Here is a 21578-nt window from a genome sequence, read left to right as displayed (position 1 = left end):
AAGGGGTCAGGCCTGTTTTGCACCCCACACCCCCAGAAAGGGGCTCAGCTTTCCATACTCCTGGAGTGACCTCAAGCTGACTGACACACCCTCCTCCTGCAGCCTCAGGGCGGTGCTGGGAGTTGTGGGCATCAACAGGTGAGCCTTGGATTTCATCAAGGCACAGAGAAGGACTGGACACCAACCTGGCACCTCAAACCCGTCAGAGGTCTCAGCCTGCAGCTGACCTTTGGGGTCAGGGTCGAGGGTGATGAATGAGGCTGGAAATGTCCACAGTCTGATCCAGATCCTGGCATTGGTCACATTTGATTCTCAGCTTTAATGCAGAGATTCAGTGAAAACACCCATATGGTACCAGGTTGGCTCAGGTGGTACCATACTCTTATTCTCAGCCTCATGGCCTTGAGCCTCACATTCATTAGATCTTTTTATGCCAGTTGTGGTCCATGAAAGCATTGAGGATTCCCGTCCCCATGGGTTGTTTTTCTGCTCCCAGCCATACACTCCTGCCTAAAGAGTGCCCTGTGGAGGCACAGTGTGAGAGGTAATAAAAGCAGATTCCTGCTCACCCAGGAAGCCATGCTTGGGTCCTGCCCTCAGAGCATCTGCCCCTTGTACCAGGATTGGCCTTCCATGGGTACTTCGGACTCCCGATGCGGAGAGCATGGAGAGTAGCGGTTCAAGCACCCATACCCAGGACAGGTAGGGACAGCAAGGACCAGTGCTCTTTAAGGGCGACGATGCATGGGCTTCTACACTCCTTGTTAGCAAAGTTCCTGAGAAGAATCCCACAAGGTTTTTTCTCCTCTGGGAGGGAACACAGCAGGCTGTCCCTAATTAAAACACCAGGAAGTCTGAAAACCTAGGCTCCTGGGGATTTGATCCGCTGGCGTTCTAAGCGAGGAGTATCCCCTGGAAACTCCTTCGGCTGCCAACCTCTCCTCGCTCAGCGATGCTGTTCACGCTCCAGTCCTCAGGCGTCGCAATGGGAGAGAGTTTGACTCTGGTATCACTCAAGTAGAGGGTCCCAATTCCCAACGTTCAGTACTTGGGGGAATTTCGTCTTAGTCCTGTCTGCCCGCCCCGGGGCCAATGTAAAGGGCTTCAGCCCAGGAGGAATGGCACTGGGGGGGGGGGGGGGGGCAGAGCATCACTCCCCGTAGGTGACCGGGCCGGGTCCCCGCAGTTCGCCCTGGCTGCTGCGGCGGTTCCCTTTGCTTCCCTGGACCCAGAGAGGGCAGGAGACCAGCCCCCCCTGCGCGCTGCTGCGACCGGGTCGCGCGATCGGCGGTTTGGAGAGCTGCGATGCGCTGTCCCCAGGGCCGGCTCGGGGCCCACGCGGAGCCCGCGGAGGCCGGTGGCTGAGCTAGCAGCAGCTGCGACCCCGCGACCCCGCTTCCCAGGTGCGCACATTAACAACTGAGCTATCGAGCTCATCGCGGCATTTCCGCTTGCATCAGCTGCAGGAGGAGGCGGAACTGAAGCGTGGCGGCTCGTTGGTCTAGGGGTATGATTCTCGCTTTGGGTGCGAGAGGTCCCGGGTTCAAATCCCGGACGAGCCCTCCCCATCTTTTCCCTTCCAGACTCAGGCTCCAGATGGCTCTTCCCGGGGTGGGGGTGGGGGTGGGGGGGACATAGGGCGCCCGGAGGCGCACACAGTATATATCCCCTGAGCCTGGGGTCCCGGGTACGAGACCACTCCGGGAAGTAGGAGGAGAGTGCTCAAGGGTTCGTGCGTCGTTGGTTGCCCTAGGGGTACAGGTCCTCTTAACTTGAGGGGATCCCCGAGTAAGTCCTGGGTTAGCCCTACAGTTATAACTTAAATTGCCTTTTTTGCGTGTGGGGAGGGGGAGGGGGAGGGAGGAGAGACCCGGGATTCTGTGGGCAGACCTCCAGTTCCGCGGCGCCTTCCCAGATGAGCGCAAGGAAATTCGCGCCCTGGATCCGAAGGGATGGTGGTCAGGCAGCACAAAGCGAACCCGCTTGCCCAGATCTGCGGGATCCCCGCGGGTTGGGACACGCCTGGACACGGGGAAGGATACAGAGACAGCACAGTGCCCAGAACCCGACCCCCGAGCCCTGGACGCAGTCCCTCTGCCCAGAGGGCGCAGTCCTGTCCTCTCCAGGACCCGACGACCGAAGACCCGCCTCCTGCCCCTGCTGAGCAGAGGGGCGCATCCCTGAGCCGTCTGGGTGCGGGGTCCTGGTGGCCTGATCCACCTCCCTCCGGAGGCCAGCCCCTCCCGTCCGAGGCACCTGGCGCGGGACCGCTGGCTTAGCATAACGAAGAGACTCAGCGGCAGCCTCCTGGGCTGTAGGCCCACGTCGGAAACTGGGTTTCTTGGTTTGCTCTTGCCGGCGGCGGAAGAGGGGAGGGGAGGGGAGAGGAGGGGAGGGGAGGGGAGGGGAGGGGAGGGGAGGGGGGAGCGCAGCCGGGAGGGGCGGGGCGCGGCGGGGCGGGGGGCAGAGGCGGATGGAGCTGCTTCTTCCCTGCACTCCGCACGCGTTCAGTCAGCACCCACTGGGTGCCCACCGTGGGGTTGCAGCGTTTTCCACAGCGGCTTCCCAGCGACCTCGGCTCAAGCGCCCTCCGGGTGCCGCCCCGCTCGGAGCCGTCCACCTGCGCCCCGACCCGGAGGTCCCCGCCGCGGCCGGGAGCAGCGCCTGCCGTGCGCACGGACCGCCTCCCGGGCTGGCCGCCCTTCGCGGCCCGGGGCCAGCGCGCAGCGGCAGCGCCGAGGCCTGGGTACCGCCTCCCTCCACGCCCGCGGATTCTCCACTAGCCTGAAACCCGAGTCCCCTCCCCGAGCGGCTCTGCGGGGCCCACCCCGGATGCCACCATGGTCACAAAGAGGAGCCTGGAGCACATGTCCAGCAGGGCTCGTTGGTCTAGGGGTATGATTCTCGCTTAGGGTGCGAGAGGTCCCGGGTTCAAATCCCGGACGAGCCCTCCTTTTTGTCTCCCGGATGCGGGTGGTTCAGAGATCTGGCCTGAGACCTCTGCGCCAGACAGCGAAGCTCGACCCCGCGGAAGGTAACTCCGAAAAGGCCTCAGGCTGGCTGAGGGCCGCCCACCACTGCGTTTAAACTCTTAACTGGGGCCCAGGCGCCAGAGCCCTGTCTCCGGATACTCTGTCAGTCGGAGTTCGAGGCACGGAGCGCCAAAGCCCTGTCTCCGGATACTCTGTCAGTCGGAGTTCGAGGCACCGAGGTGGGAGGAAGAGGCTTTCCTCTGTGCATTCTAGGAGCGCGTTCTTCCCCAGGCTGACGCCTTTGGGGCGGCAAGTCTGGGCCCCCAGCCGGGTCCCGGCTCAGGAGTCTGGGAGCTCGAGGAGAGGCCAGAGACTTTGGGCGTTTGCAGCCTGGCGAGGGGTGGGTGGGGGGCGGATATGAAGCCCGGCACTCCTCACCTGGGCGTGGCCTTCTGGGGCTCCCCCAGCCCTGCCGGGGCCCAGACCCCCAGCGCCTACCCTCTGGGGCGGGGGGGTCCTTCTGCCCTTTCCTGCGGCTCCGGCTGTGTTGGACTGGGGTCACCTTCACCGCGCGAGAAGCGGACCGGGTCTCGCCAACACCGGGAAATTTGAAAATCTAAGCATTATGAAGAAGAGTGGACATGCTGGCCTGAGGTTATGATCTCATGTAGTTCTATCCCCACTCCTTGTCCCATCAGCCCAAATGTCAAACAGATGTTAACGCTTTAAAACTGTGTTAGAGAATATCTCATACATGGGACTAAGCTTTGGGAGCTCTACAAGGGTGGACGTCTGTTCTGCAGAACCTTGAGGCTGCGATGCCTCCAGGCACCGAATTCCTATAAAACACTCCCACAGGGGCAGCTCTGGTGGCGCAGCGGTTTAGCGCCGTCTGCAGCCCAGGGTGTGATCCTGGAGACCTGGGATGGAGTCCCGCATCGGGCTTCCTGCATGGAGCCTGCTTCTCCCTCTGCCTGTGTCTCTGCCTCTCTCTCGCTCTCTCTGACTGAATAAATAAATAAATCTTAAAAAACAAAACAAAAAAACCCACAACACTTCCTCAGTACCTGGGGCTGAGCGGAAAGTGGGACTCAGGTGAGAAGCACTAACTCCTCCAGCATTTCCGCCCTTGTCAGGCACCTGGGCCCAGGGAAAGTCCTGTGGAGTCGCCAGTACTTGCCAGCAGATGTCTTCAGCATGTGTGGAAAGAAGAGTGCCAAGGTGTGCCAAAAGCATCTGCCTCCTACAGGATCTGAAGGATGGTTATACAGGAGAGAAGGAATCAAAAGAATGTGGTGGTGGAGAGGACCATGGTGTTGCACAACTGTTAGTGGCTTGGTCTTCCTTTTTGTTTAGGATAGTGAGATTGAAAGTGTGCCATGAACTGAGGATCGTGAATAACCCAATCCTGTGTAGTTGAAGACCATTTTTTGGGAAAAACCCCTCAAGTAGCAGATTTAATTTGAATGGTAAATTAAATGAATGGTATAGTAAGTCCTTGAGCCCCTGGCAGAAGGAAACAATTGTCTGTGGAAAAATATACTTTTATTCTAGGTCTCAGAATTCCCTACACAAAGAAATTTACAAGGAAAATGGGCAACTCTCATAACAAACAAAAACAACAAGGAAATAAGGCACCATGAGCAATAATCAAAGAACAAAAAGCAATGGAAATAAGATTGCTAAGATTTCAGATGCTAAGATTATTAGACACAGACTATAACAGGCCTTACTATGCATAAATAAATGAAGACTAATTAAAACATCTTTGAGAACAAAAGCTATGGAAAATGCTCTAAAAATGCAAAATATCTAAATTCTTCTAAAAATAAAAAGACAAAAAATTGAAACAAAATTCAATAGATGTATGTAACAGTTAAAAAGATGGAGAGAAAGTAAACTAAAAAGAGGTCAAAATAAATAATACAAAACCAAACAAAACCCTAAAACATCCCAATATGATTGTAAATTAAACAACACAATTGTAAAAGTTCTGGGAGTTAAGAAAGAAATTACAAAGGGATTTAGAAATATTTTTAAATGATGATGAAAATACTGTATACCAAGGTATAGCTAAAGCTGTAGTTAGAGGGAAATTGATAGCCTTAGATGCATATAATAAAAGGTTTGAAAAGAAAAAAAAAGTTTGAAAAGTAATGTCAAGTAGTTAGGAAAATAACAGCAAAAATAAACTTAAAGAAGTTAGAACAAGGAAAAAATAATAAGACATGAAATTAATAAAGTAGAAAACAAGCATACTATAGAGATTCATGATATCCTGAAGGCAGATCTTGGAAAAAGCTAGAGTTATTGATAAAACTCTGCAAAAACTGATAAAGAAAGGAAGAAATACACAACACATATTAGGGATAAGAATGACTTCACAGTCACTGCATAACTTACATGATAGAAACATATGCTAAATAACTGTGAAAATTTAGAGAAATATATGTAATTTTTAAAATTAAAAAATGCCTTAATGATATCAAAATGGAGTAAAAATGTAAATGATCTTAAAACTAATAAAGCAAGTGAATCACTAATCAAAAACTACCCTCCAAGGAAGATTCTTGACTTCGATGGCTGCAGTGGAGCATGCTACCAAGCATTCAAGAAACAAAATTTTTATTTGTATTTTACATAAAATCTTTCACAGAAGAACAGGGCACTCCACAACACATTTTAGGAGGCCAGCAGACCCCTGGGTAGCTCAGTAGGTTGAGCATCTGACACTTGATCTCAGGGTTGTGAGTTCAAGCACCCTGCTGGGCATGGAGCCTACACTAGGAGATAAAAAACCAGGGAATCCCTGGGTGGCTCAGCGGTTGAGCACCTGCCTTCAGCCCAGGGCGTGATCCTGGAGTCCCGGGTTCAAGTTGTGCATCAGGCTCCCTACATGGAGCCTGCTTCTCCCTCTGCCTGTCTCTCTGAGTCTCTCATAAGTAAATAAGTAAAGTCTCTTAAAAAAGAGAAAAAAACCAAGGACAAAATGAAAAATAATTTTAAAACCACATAATCTATAATCTCACTCATGAAAATAGATGTAAAATCTTAAAATACTAGCAAACTAAATTTTAGGACATATAGGAAGGATAATGTACCACGGCCCCGTTGAGTTTATCCTAGCGAGTGCAAAGTTGATCTGACATTAGAAAATCTATTAATGTCTGCAGCAAATCCAAGGAAATGTATTCAATATAACCTCACTTCCATTCGTGATTTTTTTTTTTTTGTCCATTGAGGCATTTTATTTACACATATGAATTACATCCCTAGAAAAAGAATCCCAGGATTTTCCCTGTGTTTTCGTCTTGCTTCTTCATGGTCCGTGATGCCAGCTGAGGTTGTCAATATAATGAAACCAAACTGGCGGGATGGGAGCAGGTTATTCTGCCATTTTTCTAGATCTTTCAGTTGTGCATCAAATCTGGGGCTGATCATTCCACACTTGTTTAACCTGCTTGTGAGGTTCACAACAATTTTCCCAGCTCTGTGATCATCAATGATTTCAAATTCACCAATGTAACCATGCTTCATCATCACAGTGAGAAATCGGCTGATGACTTTGGAGCATGGCCTAATAAGAACCATGAGAGAGGCGTTTGGCTCTCTTTTCAGCTTTGTTAATGCTCTTGAGAGCATCTGCAGAGACGGGGGAGGGGGTGGGGGGGGGTGGGGGTGGACGGGAGGGGCCATTCATGATTTTTAAAATGCTTAATAAACTAGCCAAAGGAGATAATACCCATAACTTGCCAAAATTATCTACAAATTCCTACAGCAAACGTCATCCTTGATTGTGAAACCTTGACATTTTCTTTGAGGTTGGAGATGCAACAAGGATGCTGATGCTCTCTCCTATCGAACGTTTTATCAGACAAACGAGGTTACTCACGCATTGTTGGTGGATGCTTAAGACCGTCCAACCACTCTGGAAAACACTATGATGGTTTCTTTAAAAACTGAACACGTAACTACCATGTGACCCTTTGGGTAATCTTTGGGTTGCACCTTCGGGTATCTTTCCCAGAAAAAAACCTATACTCTGATGCTTACAGCTGTTACATACTTGTAACAGCCCAAAACTGGAAATAATCCGGATGTCCGTCACAGGGTCAAGAGGTAAAGTAAGTGGTGCATCTTGCCCTAGCCTTCTCCCCTGCACGACCGGCTCCGTCCCCCCTGCGCCTAGCTGCTCTGGGTGCTCCTCACTGCACCTGACACTAGGTTTGGTGCGGGGCCACCGGGCCCAGGCCAGTTCCCCAGCTAGAGGCCGTGGGGAGGTGAGGGCAGTGCCCTTGCTGCAGCGGGGGACTCCGGTGAGACCCTACTGAACCGCCCCCGGTACTTCAGGTCCAATCCATCACTTAGCCTAGTTCCCGTCACTTTCATATAAGTACATCATCTACACCCGCTGCCCAAGGGTGCCCGGCTAGCTCAGTCGGTAGAGCCTGAGACTCTTAATCTCGCGGTCGTGAGTTCGAGCCCTATGTTGGGCGGCTTGTTTTCTTGCTTTGCAGTGCTTAACTCTGCAGGAGGCAATTAGGGGGCAGTGTGGATGCACCACAGGGGGGCAGCCTTCCACGCAAGGCTTCCCAGTGACCTAGAATTGAAAGACAGGCGACGCTGCCGGGGGTGGGGACACGCGACCGGGCGGCCCTCGCTGGCTTTTGCCCGAGGGTCACCAGCGGGCTCGCTGCTGAGAGGATCGTCTGCGAAGTGACCCCGCGTTGCCGCGGGGACGCACGGACAGTCTGCCGGGCTGGGGGCTGGTTGTTGCGTGAGCGCTGGGGCCTCCAGAATAGGGGGCGTCAGGGGCTGCTCCCCACCCTGTGGGCTCCTTCCGCGCCCGCCGGCGCCTGAGCTCTGCCTTCCCCTGCGGGTCTAAAGTCCCAATCCCCCTTCCCACGTCACTTCCTTGATCCCATTCATCCCGGTCCCCGGGGCACCACGAAGTCATAAGGAGAGCTGGAAGAAGCTACCCCCGTGGCTCGTTGGTCTAGGGGTATGATTCTCGCTTAGGGTGCGAGAGGTCCCGGGTTCAAATCCCGGACGAGCCCTTCTTTTGTACGTAGACTTCATGTTAGAAATTGAAACCGCCCGCGGACCTCAGCCTTTGCGCGACCAGACAGGACAAGGCACGAGAGGATGAGAAGAGAAACTTTAAAAGCGTCCAGCTGGTTCCGGCTGCTTTAAAAACTTAAAGCAGGAAAAAAAAAAAGTAATAAAAGTAAAAATTTAAAGCTGGAGGCCCAGGGCTGCCGCGGTGCAGGCATTCCGGGGCAGGGCGCTCCCCGGGGCAGTGCAGGGCTGGTGGTTGGGGAAGGGGAGTCCCAGAGAAGCAGCTCACCCCCGCAGTCGCCCCTTTGTGGGTTCAAGGCCAGCCATTCCCCAGAGGCGCTCAAAGGCCCCCTGCTAAGCACCCAGGAATTTACATACCGAAGTGCTGGCGGTGACTGTACTTGGACGGAGCGCCCTGCCCTCCTCCCTTCTCCCCCCACCTCCTCTTTCCTTATTCCCGTCCCCCTGACCTGGGCGCTCCAGGCCTGGGGTCCGAGTGCGCTCAGGACTAGGGTCCTGTGCCCCTGTCCGAACGTCAGACTGTGAGGTACAGGAGATGGGAGGTCCAGGTAGGGCTTGACTTTGACCCCTAAAGAGTTTCTATCCTTGAGAGCTGCTTTCCGCAAAGGGTGCAGTGTCCCGGCTTTCCGGGCACCCGGGGCCGGGCCGTAGCTCGGGCCGAAGTCCTTTCTTCCAGAACCCACGCGGGCCCCGAGGCTGCCTGTAGAGTTAGATTTCCTGGGGGCAACCATCTCTGCTTTAAAGGCTTTTTCCCCCCCTCTGTAAGCCTTTTTGTTTTGTTTTGTTTTGAAAAAAATTGGTAACAGCTTTAAGGAAATTACTACAAAAAAAGAAAAAAGAAAAAAGAAAAAAAACAAAACAAAAAAAAAAAAAAACCACGTTCCAGGAGGGACTCGTGGTTTCCAGTAACACAAATGGGCGGGATTTGGGGGAACCAACCGCTTAGCTAAAAACAACGGAAAATGTTGGATATTCAAAACAAACAAGCACACTTAAAAGCGGCGAAGAGCTTTAGGGAGAGGGAAAAGAAAAAATCCTGGCTACATTTAAAGGGAGGCGGAAAAGCAGAGGGGCGCGTGGATCCCCAAGCCACGGTCGCATCGGGGGCATTTGCCAGTCTCCGAAACGTGCGAGACGAAGGCAAAGCTCGGGATCCGCTCCTGGGTTCCCCTTGAATCTGTGTCCCCCAAAGGCGAGCGCGCACAGAAATACACCCGTCCTACCCCCACGGGCCTCCAGCTGCTTCTGGAAGGCGTGTTGCCTCGGGCCTCCTGCTCCCACGCCTTCTGCTAAAATGCAAATAATTTTTAAAAAGAGGCGGAGACTCCGAGCAGTCCAGCCCCCCCCCCCCCCCCCCAGGACCCCACGTCTACAGCGTCCTAGTTTGTCTCGGTGCAGGAGACGCGTGTCCCCTCCCTCCCAGGCCGGCCCTCCCTGCCTGCCGCTTCCCCCTGTGGGCCTGTGGGCCGATCGCCAGGACAGGCGGCGCGAAGGACACTAGAAGACGCGGCAACTAATGCAAAGTGTGCTCTCTGATTCGGCTCTGGATTTTTTTTTTTTTTTTTTAAGCCATAAAGCGCGGTTTGGGAGGAAATTCGAATATGGACCGTACGTTCGATAATCGTGTGGCACGAATGACAAAGGATAAATTTGGAGGCAGGCTCTGAGGTCCCGGGAGTTCTTAGGGGGATGGGGAGAGAATCTTAGGAGGCTTGGGATTCTGCTGATTGATTGATTTTTTTAACCCTTGGATAAATTACAAACCTTCGTGAATACAGGCGGAGGTGTTTGAAGGAAATTGCAGGGAGCGTGTCCCCGACCCCCGAGGCTCCAGCTTCGGGCCGCCCCGCCGCGCGCGGTGAGGTCCGGGGCTCAGCCTCCTCGCACTCGAGCCCCGAGAGGCGCGGTCCAGGATAGGATCCTCCCGCCCCCCGCGGCTCCGGCCTGGGCCGAAGGGCTCCGACTTTGGCCTGCGGGGGGGCGTCCGGGGGCCTGCCGGGGTGGTCTCCCGGCACCGCCGCCCACCCCCAGCCCTGCGCTCCGTGGGATCCTTGGTCAAGCGGGGTCCGGGGAGGCCCGGTGCTTATCAGCGGCGCAGCTGGGGGGCCCGGCCGGATGCTCCACCGACTGATCCAGCTGGAGTCCCTCACTGCTCTCCGAATCTATCCATCCCAAGGAGAAGCGAGCCCGTTTCCGAGCAGGGGATCCCTTCTGGAGGAAACAAAAGAGCCAGACTCCGCGGAGCCGGCACAGGAGGAGCGGCAGGGGCGCAGGCGGAGGCGGGAGACTGCGCGGTCTGCGTGGAGCTGCGCGGGGAGGGGCTGCTGTTTGGTTCACGACTGTTCTGAAAGCTTGAATGCACGCTGCAGAGACTCAGTCTGGTTTTGAGTAAGTACCCAAACCAATCTCTGCAACACTTTCTAGCCATTGAGCAAGCAGCTCAGTAGCCGCCCCAGTGGCCTAATGGATAAGGCACTGGCCTCCTAAGCCAGGGATTGTGGGTTCGAGTCCCACCTGGGGTAATAGGAAGGACATAGCCTTTAGGTGTGTGTCAGGAAGTTTTAGATTACAGGGTGGGAAAAACCCACCCACTAGAAAGGAAGGAAAAAACCAGGTGGAACTCAAAGGCTCTTCTAAGATCTGTAAAGAAACGGCGGGAAGTTTCTCTTCTACCCAATCAGTAGGGAAAGAGGAATGTGCCACACTTTGATAAAAGTCTGTCTTAGAAGTACTGACGGCTACAAGGAAAACTGGCTAATGAACGTACTAAGAGTCTCTGCTGTAAAGCTCCACTGTGCAGGGGTGTGTGTGTGTTCCGATTTTTGTAAAAATGGTAACTCAAGCCACAGTTGTTTTAGCAGGAGTGCCCAAAAGGGAAATGGGTGTAAAAGGCTGTGAACACTCAGGGCCACGCAGGCAAGGGAAGAAAATAGAAACTAGCAAAATGCAAAGTATGAAGTTCAAAAGGTAAACAGAAAATGTGGAAAACAGATGTTGCACCTATGATACATGAATGTCAGAACTGAATGAGCGTTTGGAGAGAATCAAAGGTGACACCGGCCAATGATAACGTTGACTTGATCTGAGTTAAGACCGTGGGTGGGGGGAATCCCTGGGTGGCGCAGGGGTTTAGTGCCTGCCTTTGGCCCAGGGCGCGATCCCGGAGACCCGGGATTGAATCCCACCTTGGGCTCCCGGTGCATGGAGCCTGCTTCTCTCTCTGCCTCTCTCTCTCTCTGTGTGACTATCATAAATTAAAAAAAAAAAAAAAAAAAAAAAGATCGTGGGTGGTGAGATCCCAGGGTGGCTCAGCGGTTTAGCGCCTGCCTTCGGCCCAGGGCATGACCCTGGGGTCCCAGAATCGAGTCCCACATTGGGCTCCTACATGGAGCCTGCTTCTCCCTCCTCCTGTGTCTCTGCCTCTCTCTTTGTGTCTCTCATGAATAATAATAATAAAAAAAGATTGTAGGTGATTTTTCTGCCAGGAGTTCTATTGTTTCAACATAGCTGCTTCTGGGACTTTTTAAAATTCCCTCAGGGCCTCGTTATTCGAGTCTTGGTGTCAGTCCAGGATTTTGGTGTCCAGCAAATGCTGTTTTTGACAGGCGTGTAACTCAGCACTCTGGGTGACCCAAAGGTCCTGTGTCCTCAGAAATGCCATGTGAGGCTTGTGTTCTTGCTCAGGTGCATGGGGTCCAGAATCAAATCTCAGAGCAGCCACCTCCAGTGCTTTTTTGTTTTTTCTTTTTAGTTAAAAAATATCTTATTTATTTGAGAGAGAGAGAGAGAATGAGCAGGGGTAGGGGCAGAGGGAGAGGGAGAAGCAGACTCCCCGCTGAGCAGAGAGCTCTACATGAGGCTGCATCCCATACCCGGAGATCATCACCTGAGCAGAAGGCAGGCGCTTAACCAACTGAGCCATCCAGGTGCCCCCTTTTTTCCTTTTAATAACAAAAGTGGGGCAGCCCCGGTGGCTCAGCGGTTTAGTGTCGTCTTCGGCCCAGGGAGTGATCCTGGAGACCCAGGATCGAGTCCTATGTCGGGCTCCCTGCATGGAGCCTGCTTCTCCCTCTGCCTCTCTCTCTTTCATGATTAAATAAATAAAATTAAAAAAATAACAAAAGTGAGCAGCGCTAGTATCAAAACAGAGGAGAGAGGGCCAATCGCCCCTGATAAGACGCATAATGCATTTCATGCTCAGGTTAAATGTCAATGTGGCCTGTTAAGTTGCAGGCATCAAGCTTAGTGAGGAAGAAAATAAAAATGAAAAGGAGCAACTTCCCCTGATCCAGAATCTGACTCCTTTTCTTCTTCTATCTTAAACAATCCATTTTGTTAATTACTGTATTGCCAATAAGTGCTTATAGTAGGTGTTCAATAAACATTTGAATGACTGAATGACTCATAGGCCAGTGGTTTGGGGTATGCTGGGGCACCTTTGGGACCTACAACTTATGGGAAGACACAAGGTCCCAGCAAGGGAGGCGTTTTCCTGCTGGGTGGGTTCTGTGATTGAGACCCTGCTCCAGGACCCTGACCACAAAGTCCCTGAGCCACTTGCTGACCAGGAGACCTGGATCAAATCCTCGGTGTGTGTGTTTCTCCTTCAGCCAACAGTTAGCGGTGCTCCAGCTCTATCCTGGTGGTCATGCCAACGGTGCGTTTACACTCTTTTCTGACTAGAAGTGGCAGCTGTGTGCTGACACCTAGCTCAGTCAATAGAGCATGAGACTCTTAATCCCAGCATTGTGAGTTCAAGTCCCAAAGTGGGCATAGGATTGCCTTTCTTCTTGTGCACTAGGCAGAAGAGAAGGATGAGAAAGCTGACATTCCTTAAATACATGCCCAGTAGATATCCTTGGGTGAAACTTCTTAAAAGTTAGCAAGACTCAGGGGCACCTGGGTGGCTCAGTGGTTGAACATCTGCCTTTGGCTCAGGTCACGATCCTGGAGCCCTACAGGGAGCCTGCTTCTCCCTCTGCCTGTGTGTCTCTGCCTTTCTCTGTGTGTCTCTCATACATACATACATACATAAATAAATAAATAAAATATTTTTTAAAAGTTAGCAAGACTCAGAAACATGATGTGCATAGGACTGTATCATTTTATTTTTTTTTTATTTATGACCAACACACACAGAGAGAGAGAGGCAGAGACACAGGCAGAGGGAGGAGGTGGATCCATGCAGGGGGCCCGACATGGGACTCAATTCCAGGTCTCCAGGACCACACCCTGGGCTGAAGGTGATGCTAAACCGCTAGGCCACCAGGGCTGCCCAGGACTGTATCATTTTAATTAGATGTAGTCTATTCTCAATCTTGGCACTTTTGACATCATAAACCAGATCATTTCCTGTTGTACGGGGCCATCCTGAACACAGCGGAATGTTTAACAGCACCCTTGGGCTTTATCTTCTAGATGCCAGTTTCTCCATAGTTGTGACAACTAAGAGTGTCTCCATATGTCCAGTGTCTCATGGTTGTGAGCTACTTCTACAGAGAATCAAGCCCATAAATTTGTTGCAAATAGTTCTCATTTGAGATCTGACAGGAGAGCTAGCTTGGCACAGGTCCAGGTGGCAGAGCAGGGTGGCCTGCCATGGCCAACCTAGAAAGCAGCCTAGTGGTGTCAGGAAATGGGCTATGTACAGAGGGCTGAACAAATAAGTTAATATTATTGAGGCTAATGGGAACCAGTTTTCTCACTGGTGGAACTGGAAAAAAGGAAGGCTTCACTAAGTCCTATGGTGTTGTATAGGATTGGGGGTATTAGTAATGGTATTTGATAACTTGGTAAAGGTGTGTCACTGGGAAAGATGGTTTATGGTAGTGACTTTATAAAAGCAATTTAAAAAATATTTTATTTATTTACTTGACAGAAAGAGAGAGAGAACACAAGCAGGGAAAGTTGCAAGCAGAGGGAGAGACAGAGAAGGCTCCCCACTGAGCAGGGAACTGAATGCGGGGCTCGAACTCAGGACTCTTAGATCATGACCTGAGCTGAAAGCAGACACTTAACCAATTGAGTCACCCAGGTGCCCCTATAAAAGCAATTCTTATAATGTTTTATTTTACCCTTGAAATTAGAAGTATGGGACACCTAGGTGCCTTAGACAGTTAAGCATCTGCCTTTGGCTCAGGTCATGATCCTGGGGTCCTGGGACTGTCTTGCATGGGGTTCCTTGCTCAGCAGGGAGCCTGCTTCTCCCTCTGCCTGCCACTCCCCCTGCTTGTGCTCTCTCTCTCTCAACCTGACAAATAAATAATTAAAATCTTTAAAAAATGAAATTGGTAACCTATAAAGTGATATAATTTGATACTATATGAATGTCCTGTTCCCCAACAACTTACTACATACTGCTTTAACATTGTTTCATAATCATTGTCTCAATAATTTATTTCACTGGGAGTTAAAAATGAAGGTTTCCTAGTTCTATCATTTTTCTGTATTTCTTAACTGGCATTATTCTGTAAAAGAAAAGTTTTTCCCAAAAAATGACCCAAGGTGACCTTCAGAGTGTTTTTAAAAAACAGGGTACATGCTAAATTCTTTCCCTTTATTTATATTCACCTCTAGTTATGACAAATAACCTTAATTTTTATACTATTATTACTGATTCACAGATTTTAATATATTTGATGTTTTATAATCACTTATGGTTATTATTCTATTGATACTCAAATTGTTTCAAATTTGGCCAGTGGGAGAGCCTTTAAATTACCGTGTATGGATTGGTGATCCATTTGAAGGTCATTTGTAGGTTAGAAATGTCCTCGTTGAACTTTGAGTATTTTCTTATTTACTGGCACACATATAATGTCCTAGACTCACCTTACTTTATTCTTGCCCAGACTTGGAATCAGCCCTGTCTCTATGGAATCCTATTTCTTTTTAATAGAAAATGGTGTTTAGAAACCAATATCTGAGTACTAGGGGTGTTCACTGATACTGGGTTGTCATTGATTGCAGATTTTGTTTCTTGTTTAGTTCACTTTAACTTTTATTTTTTAAAAAGATTTTATTTATTAGAAGGAGAAAGAGAGAGAGAGTGTGTGTGTGTAATCGGGGGGAGGGGCAAAGGGACAGGGAGAGAATCTCAGCAGACTACTTGCTGACTATAGGGCCTGAGGTTGGGCTTGGTCCTGCCACACTGAGATCATTACCTGAACTGAAATCAAGAGTCTGAAACTTAAGCAAATAGGCCATCCAGGTGCCCCAGTTCACCTTAACTTTAAAAACAGCTTACTGGGGGTCCCTTGGTTGCTCAGCAATTTAGTGCCTGCCTTTGGCCCAGGGCATGATCCTGGGGTCCAGGATCAAGTCCCACATCAGGCTTCCTGCATGGAGCCTGCTTCTCCCTCTGCCTGTGTGTCTGCCTCTCTCTCTCTGTGTCTCTCATGATTAAATAAATAAAATCTTTAAAAAAAATAAAAACAGCTTACTAATTTATCCTTTTTTCTTAAGTGTTCCTTCTCCAATCCTTTGTTTAACTCAGCTGATGGAGCAACTAGTGGATCATAGTAACTAGATTTTTTTGTTCAAGGACATTCCTTCCCACTTCCATTCTTTGGATCTGTTTGGGGAAACTCCTCCTCTCCTCCATTCAGTCCTGATGATAATGTACATCACTGGATTATCACATGGAATGCATTGGGTGTATGATCTAGGATGACCAGAACACCCCACTCTCCCATACAAAGTGGTTGGTTCAGATTTGGGTGTGGATCCAAGAAGGAATGATCACAGCCTTGGCTGGAGTTAATAAATAAACACTGGGGCAGCCCTGGTGGCGCAGTGGTTCAGTGCTGCCTGCAGCCTGGGGTGTGATCCTGGAGACCAGGGATTGAGTCCCACATCGGGCTTCCTTCATGGGGCCTGCTTCTCTCTCTGCCTGTGTCTCTGCCTCTCTCTCGCTCTCTCTGAATGAATGAATGAATGAATGAATGAATAAATAAATAAATAAACAAACACTGTTAGGGGCACCTGGCTGGCTCAGGTGATAAAGCATGGCCAGGGATTGCTAGTCCGGGAGGATGTGAGTTTGGAGGTGCTGGTGGCCACCCTGTCTGCCATATGGAGAGAAATAGTCTGTAGAATGAAGTCAAACAGAAACAAATAAAATAGATGAGAAATACAGGTCCTGACACCATTTTTTGGGCCCCTGCATGTAGCCCTGCCTGAAACTTGCAAGAACTTTGGACTTTGCAATTACATCCAGCAATAGATTCTACTTCTCGTAAGCTGTTAGGAGTTGGTTTTTCATCACTTGCAAACAATTTTTTTAGTAATTCGGGAACTACTTTCCCCCTCATCCACAGGTCCTTGATAATGAACATTGTGAAGTGTTCTTGGCCTGTTTTGGGGATAGAATGTGCAGAACTTGATATCTGATATGAGTCTGATGGAGGTATGAGGACTCATTATGGCCCTGAGGTTCTTATCTTGAGTTACTAGGAGCAGATGAATATTTATTGAGATGTCATAATCAGAATGTAGAATACATTGTTCAGGGCAGCCGGGGTGGCTCAGCAATTTACCGCCGTCTTCATCCCAGGGCCTGTTCCTGGAGACCTGGAATCGAGTCCCACATCCCACAGCGGGCTCCCTGCATGGAGCCTGCTTCTCCCTCTGCCTGTGTCTCTGCCTCTCTCTCTCTCCTCTCTGTGTATCTCATGAATAAATGAATAAAATCTTTAAATAAATACATTATTCATAAATAACTCAAAGTGAAAGATCAGTTAGAGTAACACTCTGGTTTCCAGAAGACATTTTTTAAAATTTTTATTTATTTATGATAGTCACACACACAGAGAGGGAGAGAGAGAGAGAGAGAGAGAGAGAGAGGCAGAGACATAGGCAGAGGGAGAAGCAGGCTCCATGCACCGGGAGCCCAACGTGGGATTCGATTCCGGGTCTCCAGATCGCGCCCCGGGCCAAAGGCAGGCGCTAAACCGCTGCGCCACCCAGGGATCCCTCCAGAAGACATTTTTATTTTTTTTCTTTTTTTAAAGATTTTATTTATTTATTCATGAGAGACAGAGAGAGAGAGAGAGGCAGAGACAAGGCAGAAGGAGAAGCAGGCTCTCTATGGGGGAACCCAATGCGGGACCAGTCCCAGGACCTCGGGATTATGCCCTGGGCAGAAGGTAGACACTCAACCATTGAGCCACCCAGCGATCCCCAGAAGACATTAAAAAAAAAAAAAAAAAGATTTTAATTACTTAGAGAGAGACAGAGAGATACAGACAGAGACAGAGAGAGACGGAGAGATCACATGAGCAGGGGGAGGAGCAGAGGGAAAGGGAGAGGCAGATTCTCTGCTGAGCAGGAAGTCCAATGCCTGATGTAGGGCTCAATCCTGGAACTCCAGAATCATGACCTGAGCTGAAGACAGACGCTTAACTGACGACCACCCAGGCACCTTCAGAAGACATTTTTTTTTAGTGATTCAGATGCCATTTCTGGCCCAAGTGTATGGTTTTTATGAGTAACCCTTTCATATTATCAACTCAGGAAAGTAAAACTTTACAGTGCATAAGATCAAAAGATTCATGGGCACCTTAAAGCCAGATCTTGTCTTCAGTACTATGGAGTGGTAACTATTGGACTTAGAAATTCTATGTTCAAAAAAAAAAAAAAAAAGAAGTTCTATGTTCCTCATTGGCATCCATGTTATACTAATTTATAAATGGACTCAACAATAGTTCCTATTCTACTTCATTTACCCCCAAATTAAAATATAGAATAAAAAACTTATCAACTTATGAAATGAAAATGAAAATGACTATTGCCCTATGAACACAAGATAGTATTTCCAAATTATTTTTATCTAGAACATAGATAATTGAGTAGAGAGTGAAGGATGTGAATCCCTTCAGCCTTCGTGTAGTGGACATGGTCTCTAAGCCCAGTGCATTGATGAGAGTAGGGGTCATGAGATGATTTATATAAATTACCTAACTTAATCTGCACAACTGTACAAAATGAATATTATTTTGTGGTTCTGTGAAGGTTGATAGATTTCTCTAGGTTGTACAACTGGTAATATTGGATCTGAGAATTAAGTGTACATCTGTGTGAATCCAAAGTTTATTCTTTTAATTCCTATAGAGCATCATATATATTTCCTAACAAGGACACCATTGCAGCTTGGGTGGGGATAAAATATAGGATTGTGAGTTTTCTCTGTAGAAAAAATTGTTGCTAATGATTTCCCCTAAAAGATTGCATCATTTGCAATATTGCCAAGCCCTAAAGCTGCAATAATGTAACTCAGATAACAGGTCTTTATCATCAGTGTTGGATCCAAAAGAGCCCAAGGAGAAGGGACAATTAATTACTTGCTGTTTGTCTCTAATGAGGCTCTTAGGGACTATGGCCCTAGTGGCCATGGAGACTCTTGTAAAGAGCTGGCCCTCTGATTCCCTCAAACCTCCTTCCTGTACCAAGGCTTGAGTCTGTGTACTCCCGCCCTTGTTCAAGCAGATTTATCCTGAAAACCTGAAAGACAAGTCCCTTTTGCTCAAATCAACAATCTCTGGCCAGGTCTGGAAAAGTGAAGCAAACTTTGGATTTCTTGTGACTGTAATAAATGTCGTTCTTTCCAGGTAAGAGTCAGATCAGTGAGACTATCAATAGCTGATTGTTAAGATAAACCTTTGTGGAGGGTACTTCTCACTACATATTTTTTTTTTAATGGAACCAAAGAAACAGTTCTGAGATCATCAACCGTCCTTGCAATGACCCAGTCATGACCTTATATGTCCTGTATGTTTATGAGACCTGAATGAGACCTGAGCTGTCGGGAAAACTAGTTGACCAAGTTCATGCCCATAATTCTGTGTCATTTCCATTTCCATTTCCATTTTACAAGTTAGACTGAGGGAGCTCAGTGGACACAACCAAGAAGGGCTGGCTCAGAGCTCTGTAAAGTGCACATTATCATACTGACTGATCACTGATATTATCCTCAGAGCAAATATGTTAGGAATGTGTAACGTGTCCAGATTAGAGACACTGGAAATCAAAAATGTCCTGTAAGGCAACACCACTAATGATAACCATGACATCAATATCCTTTATTAGGGTGTGTGCTTACTATATGTCAGTCTCTTTGGTAACCACTTACATGTGTTCTCCAGTGCTCATTATAAATATTAACCTCTCTATTAATATTCTTATGTCTATCGTGATTTATGACACTATTCTAAAAAATATTTTATTTATTTGAGAGGGAGAACAAGTAGGGAGGAGAGGGAGAAGCAGCCTTCCTGGGATCAGGGAGCCCAATGTAGGGCTTGATCCCAGGACCCCAGGATTACACTGAGGCAAAGGCAGATGCTTAACCAACTGAGCCGCCCAGGTGCCCCAATTTATGACACTATTTAAAGATATAAGGTCATGATACAAAGTTTAAACATACAAAGAATTTATGGATAAAACCATTGTCACAATCTTTCAATGTCCTTCCAGAGGCATGGCTTTCATTTTCCTGAGGGAAGAATGAATGATGGCACAGAAAAGGCCATCACTGGCCAAAGCACACAGGGAGCAAGGTTCTAGTGCCTCACCTATGTCACACAGCCTATCTCCTTCCAGTCTTCTTAGTTGCTCTGCTTTAACCATCGTTTTCCAGGCTTTTGGATTGTCCCTGCTTTGTCTGCCTCTGGGCTCAGGCTTCCAGCCCCATGAGGGGGGCAAACCAGTCAAGTGTCTCCGAGTTCCTCCTCCTCGGGCTCTCCAGGCAGCCCCAGCAGCAGCAGCTTCTCTTTGTGCTCTTCCTGAGCATGTACCTGGCCACCATCCTGGGAAACCTGCTCATCCTCCTGGCCATCAGCATGGACTCCCGCCTGCACATCCCCATGTACTTCTTCCTCAGCAACCTGTCCTTTGTGGACATCTGCTTCTCCTCCACCACTGTCCCCAAGATGCTGACCAACCACTTACTTGGCACTCAGACCATCTCCTTCTCTGGCTGTCTCACACAGATGTACTTTGTATTCATGTTCGTGGACATGGACAATTTCATCCTGGCTGTGATGGCCTATGACCGCTTTTTAGCCATATGCCACCCCTTACACTACTCAACAAAGATGACCCACCAGCTCTGTGCCCTGCTGGTTGCTGGGTCATGGGTCATTGCCAACCTGAATGTCCTACTGCATACCCTGCTGATGGCTCAACTCTCATTTTGTGGGTACAATGCCATCCCCCACTTCTTCTGTGATGTGACACCTCTCCTGAAACTCTCCTGCTCTGACACACACCTCAATGAGGTGATGATTCTGACCGAGGGCTCTCTGATCATGATCACCCCCTTTATTTGCATCCTGGCCTCATATATCCACATTACCTGTGCTATCCTGAGAGTCCCATCCACAAAGGGAAGATGGAAAGCCTTCTCCACCTGTGGCTCCCACCTGGCTGTGGTTTCTCTCTTCTATGGCACCATCATTGCTGTGTATTTCAACCCTTTGTCTTCACACTCTTCTGAGAAGGACACCACAGCTACTGTGATGTACACAGTGGTGACTCCCATGCTGAACCCCTTCATCTACAGCCTGAGGAACAGGGACTTGAAAGGGGCTCTACAAAAAATGATGGGGAGAAAGTCATGCTCTTAGTGATGCAAGTATAACAGACCTATTATTTTCAGGCATATTAATCTTCACCAACTCGCTGAAATGTAGCAATCAAGGGGTCTGCAAAGAACTGAGAATAAATACTCTCAATAGACAATTATGAATGAACTTAGACTTAAGTACAACCCCGCTCCTTTAAATAGGTAATCTTATTTGTTTCTAATTACTGTATTTAAACCTACTTTGCATAAAGGTCAAGTTTTTCCTAAGTGATCACTCTGAAAATTTATATGTAACAATTTTTTTTTCACTTCCTTTTTGGAAATACTCTGATTCTAAGGCAGTGTTTTTCAATCTTGGATACATGACAGTATCACCTGGGGAGGTTTGACAACATATAGGTGGATGCTGGCCAATTAAATTTTGACCAGTTAAACTAGAATTTCTGGAATGGGATGCAGGCACTGGCATTTTTTCCTCTTTAAGGTCCCTGGGGCTTCTAAGGTAATTTCTGAGTTGACATGCTGCTTTGGATGTACTTTATGATTGCTCATTATGAAGAGTGAGCCTAGAAACCCTAAGATTTGATGTATAATAGAGGTAAACAATAGAGGTGAAAAAGTCACTGAATTTCTCTGTGGGCTCAAGTGTCCCTCTGCTGACAGGGCAGGTCCTTTGGCTGAATTCACAATCCTAAGCCTCATATGAAATCCAAAGAACACTTCTTAATTTTTAGTGCTCTTACTTGTCCACTTGGGCTGCTCTAACAAAAATACCATACACTGGGTAGCTTAAACAACAAATATTTATTTCTCACAGTTCTGGAGGCTGGCAGTGCCAGATCAAGGTGCCAGCAGATTCAGTGTCTGATGAGAGCCTTCTTACTGGTTCTTCTTTCTGTGTCCTCAAGTGGTGAAAGGAGTGAGGGAGCTCTCTGGGGTCTCTT

At 48.7% G+C, this 21578-nt stretch overlaps 1 protein-coding gene, 5 non-coding genes and 1 pseudogene across 6 annotated transcripts; 6 read left to right on the top strand and 1 right to left on the bottom strand.

Annotated features, from left to right (window-relative positions):
- Positions 1 to 1490: 1490 nt before the first annotated feature.
- Positions 1491 to 1562, top strand: TRNAP-UGG (transfer RNA proline (anticodon UGG)). Its single transcript has one exon. It is a non-coding gene; the product is annotated as a tRNA-Pro (tRNA).
- A 1316-nt stretch (positions 1563 to 2878) lies between these two features.
- On the top strand, positions 2879 to 2950 carry TRNAP-AGG (transfer RNA proline (anticodon AGG)). Its single transcript has one exon. It is a non-coding gene; the product is annotated as a tRNA-Pro (tRNA).
- A 3294-nt stretch (positions 2951 to 6244) lies between these two features.
- Positions 6245 to 6868, bottom strand: LOC112908989 (small ribosomal subunit protein uS8-like; annotated as a pseudogene).
- A 527-nt stretch (positions 6869 to 7395) lies between these two features.
- TRNAK-CUU (transfer RNA lysine (anticodon CUU)) lies at positions 7396 to 7468 on the top strand. Its single transcript has one exon. It is a non-coding gene; the product is annotated as a tRNA-Lys (tRNA).
- Positions 7469 to 7957: 489 nt separating this feature from the next.
- Positions 7958 to 8029, top strand: TRNAP-AGG (transfer RNA proline (anticodon AGG)). The gene has a single exon. It is a non-coding gene; the product is annotated as a tRNA-Pro (tRNA).
- Positions 8030 to 10500: 2471 nt separating this feature from the next.
- TRNAR-CCU (transfer RNA arginine (anticodon CCU)) lies at positions 10501 to 10573 on the top strand. Its single transcript has one exon. It is a non-coding gene; the product is annotated as a tRNA-Arg (tRNA).
- A 9165-nt stretch (positions 10574 to 19738) lies between these two features.
- On the top strand, positions 19739 to 20696 carry OR1F1 (olfactory receptor family 1 subfamily F member 1). Its single transcript, XM_025984663.2, has one exon. The coding sequence runs from the start codon at positions 19739 to 19741 to the stop codon at positions 20672 to 20674; it is 936 nt and encodes a 311-aa protein (XP_025840448.2). The 3' UTR covers positions 20675 to 20696.
- Positions 20697 to 21578: the final 882 nt, after the last annotated feature.

The sequence above is a fragment of the Vulpes vulpes genome, chromosome 3, assembly GCF_048418805.1.
Source record: "Vulpes vulpes isolate BD-2025 chromosome 3, VulVul3, whole genome shotgun sequence".
NCBI lineage: Eukaryota > Metazoa > Chordata > Mammalia > Carnivora > Canidae > Vulpes > Vulpes vulpes.
The sequence above is the reverse complement of the archived record's forward strand: the minus strand, read 5'-3'. Positions and strand labels throughout refer to the sequence as shown.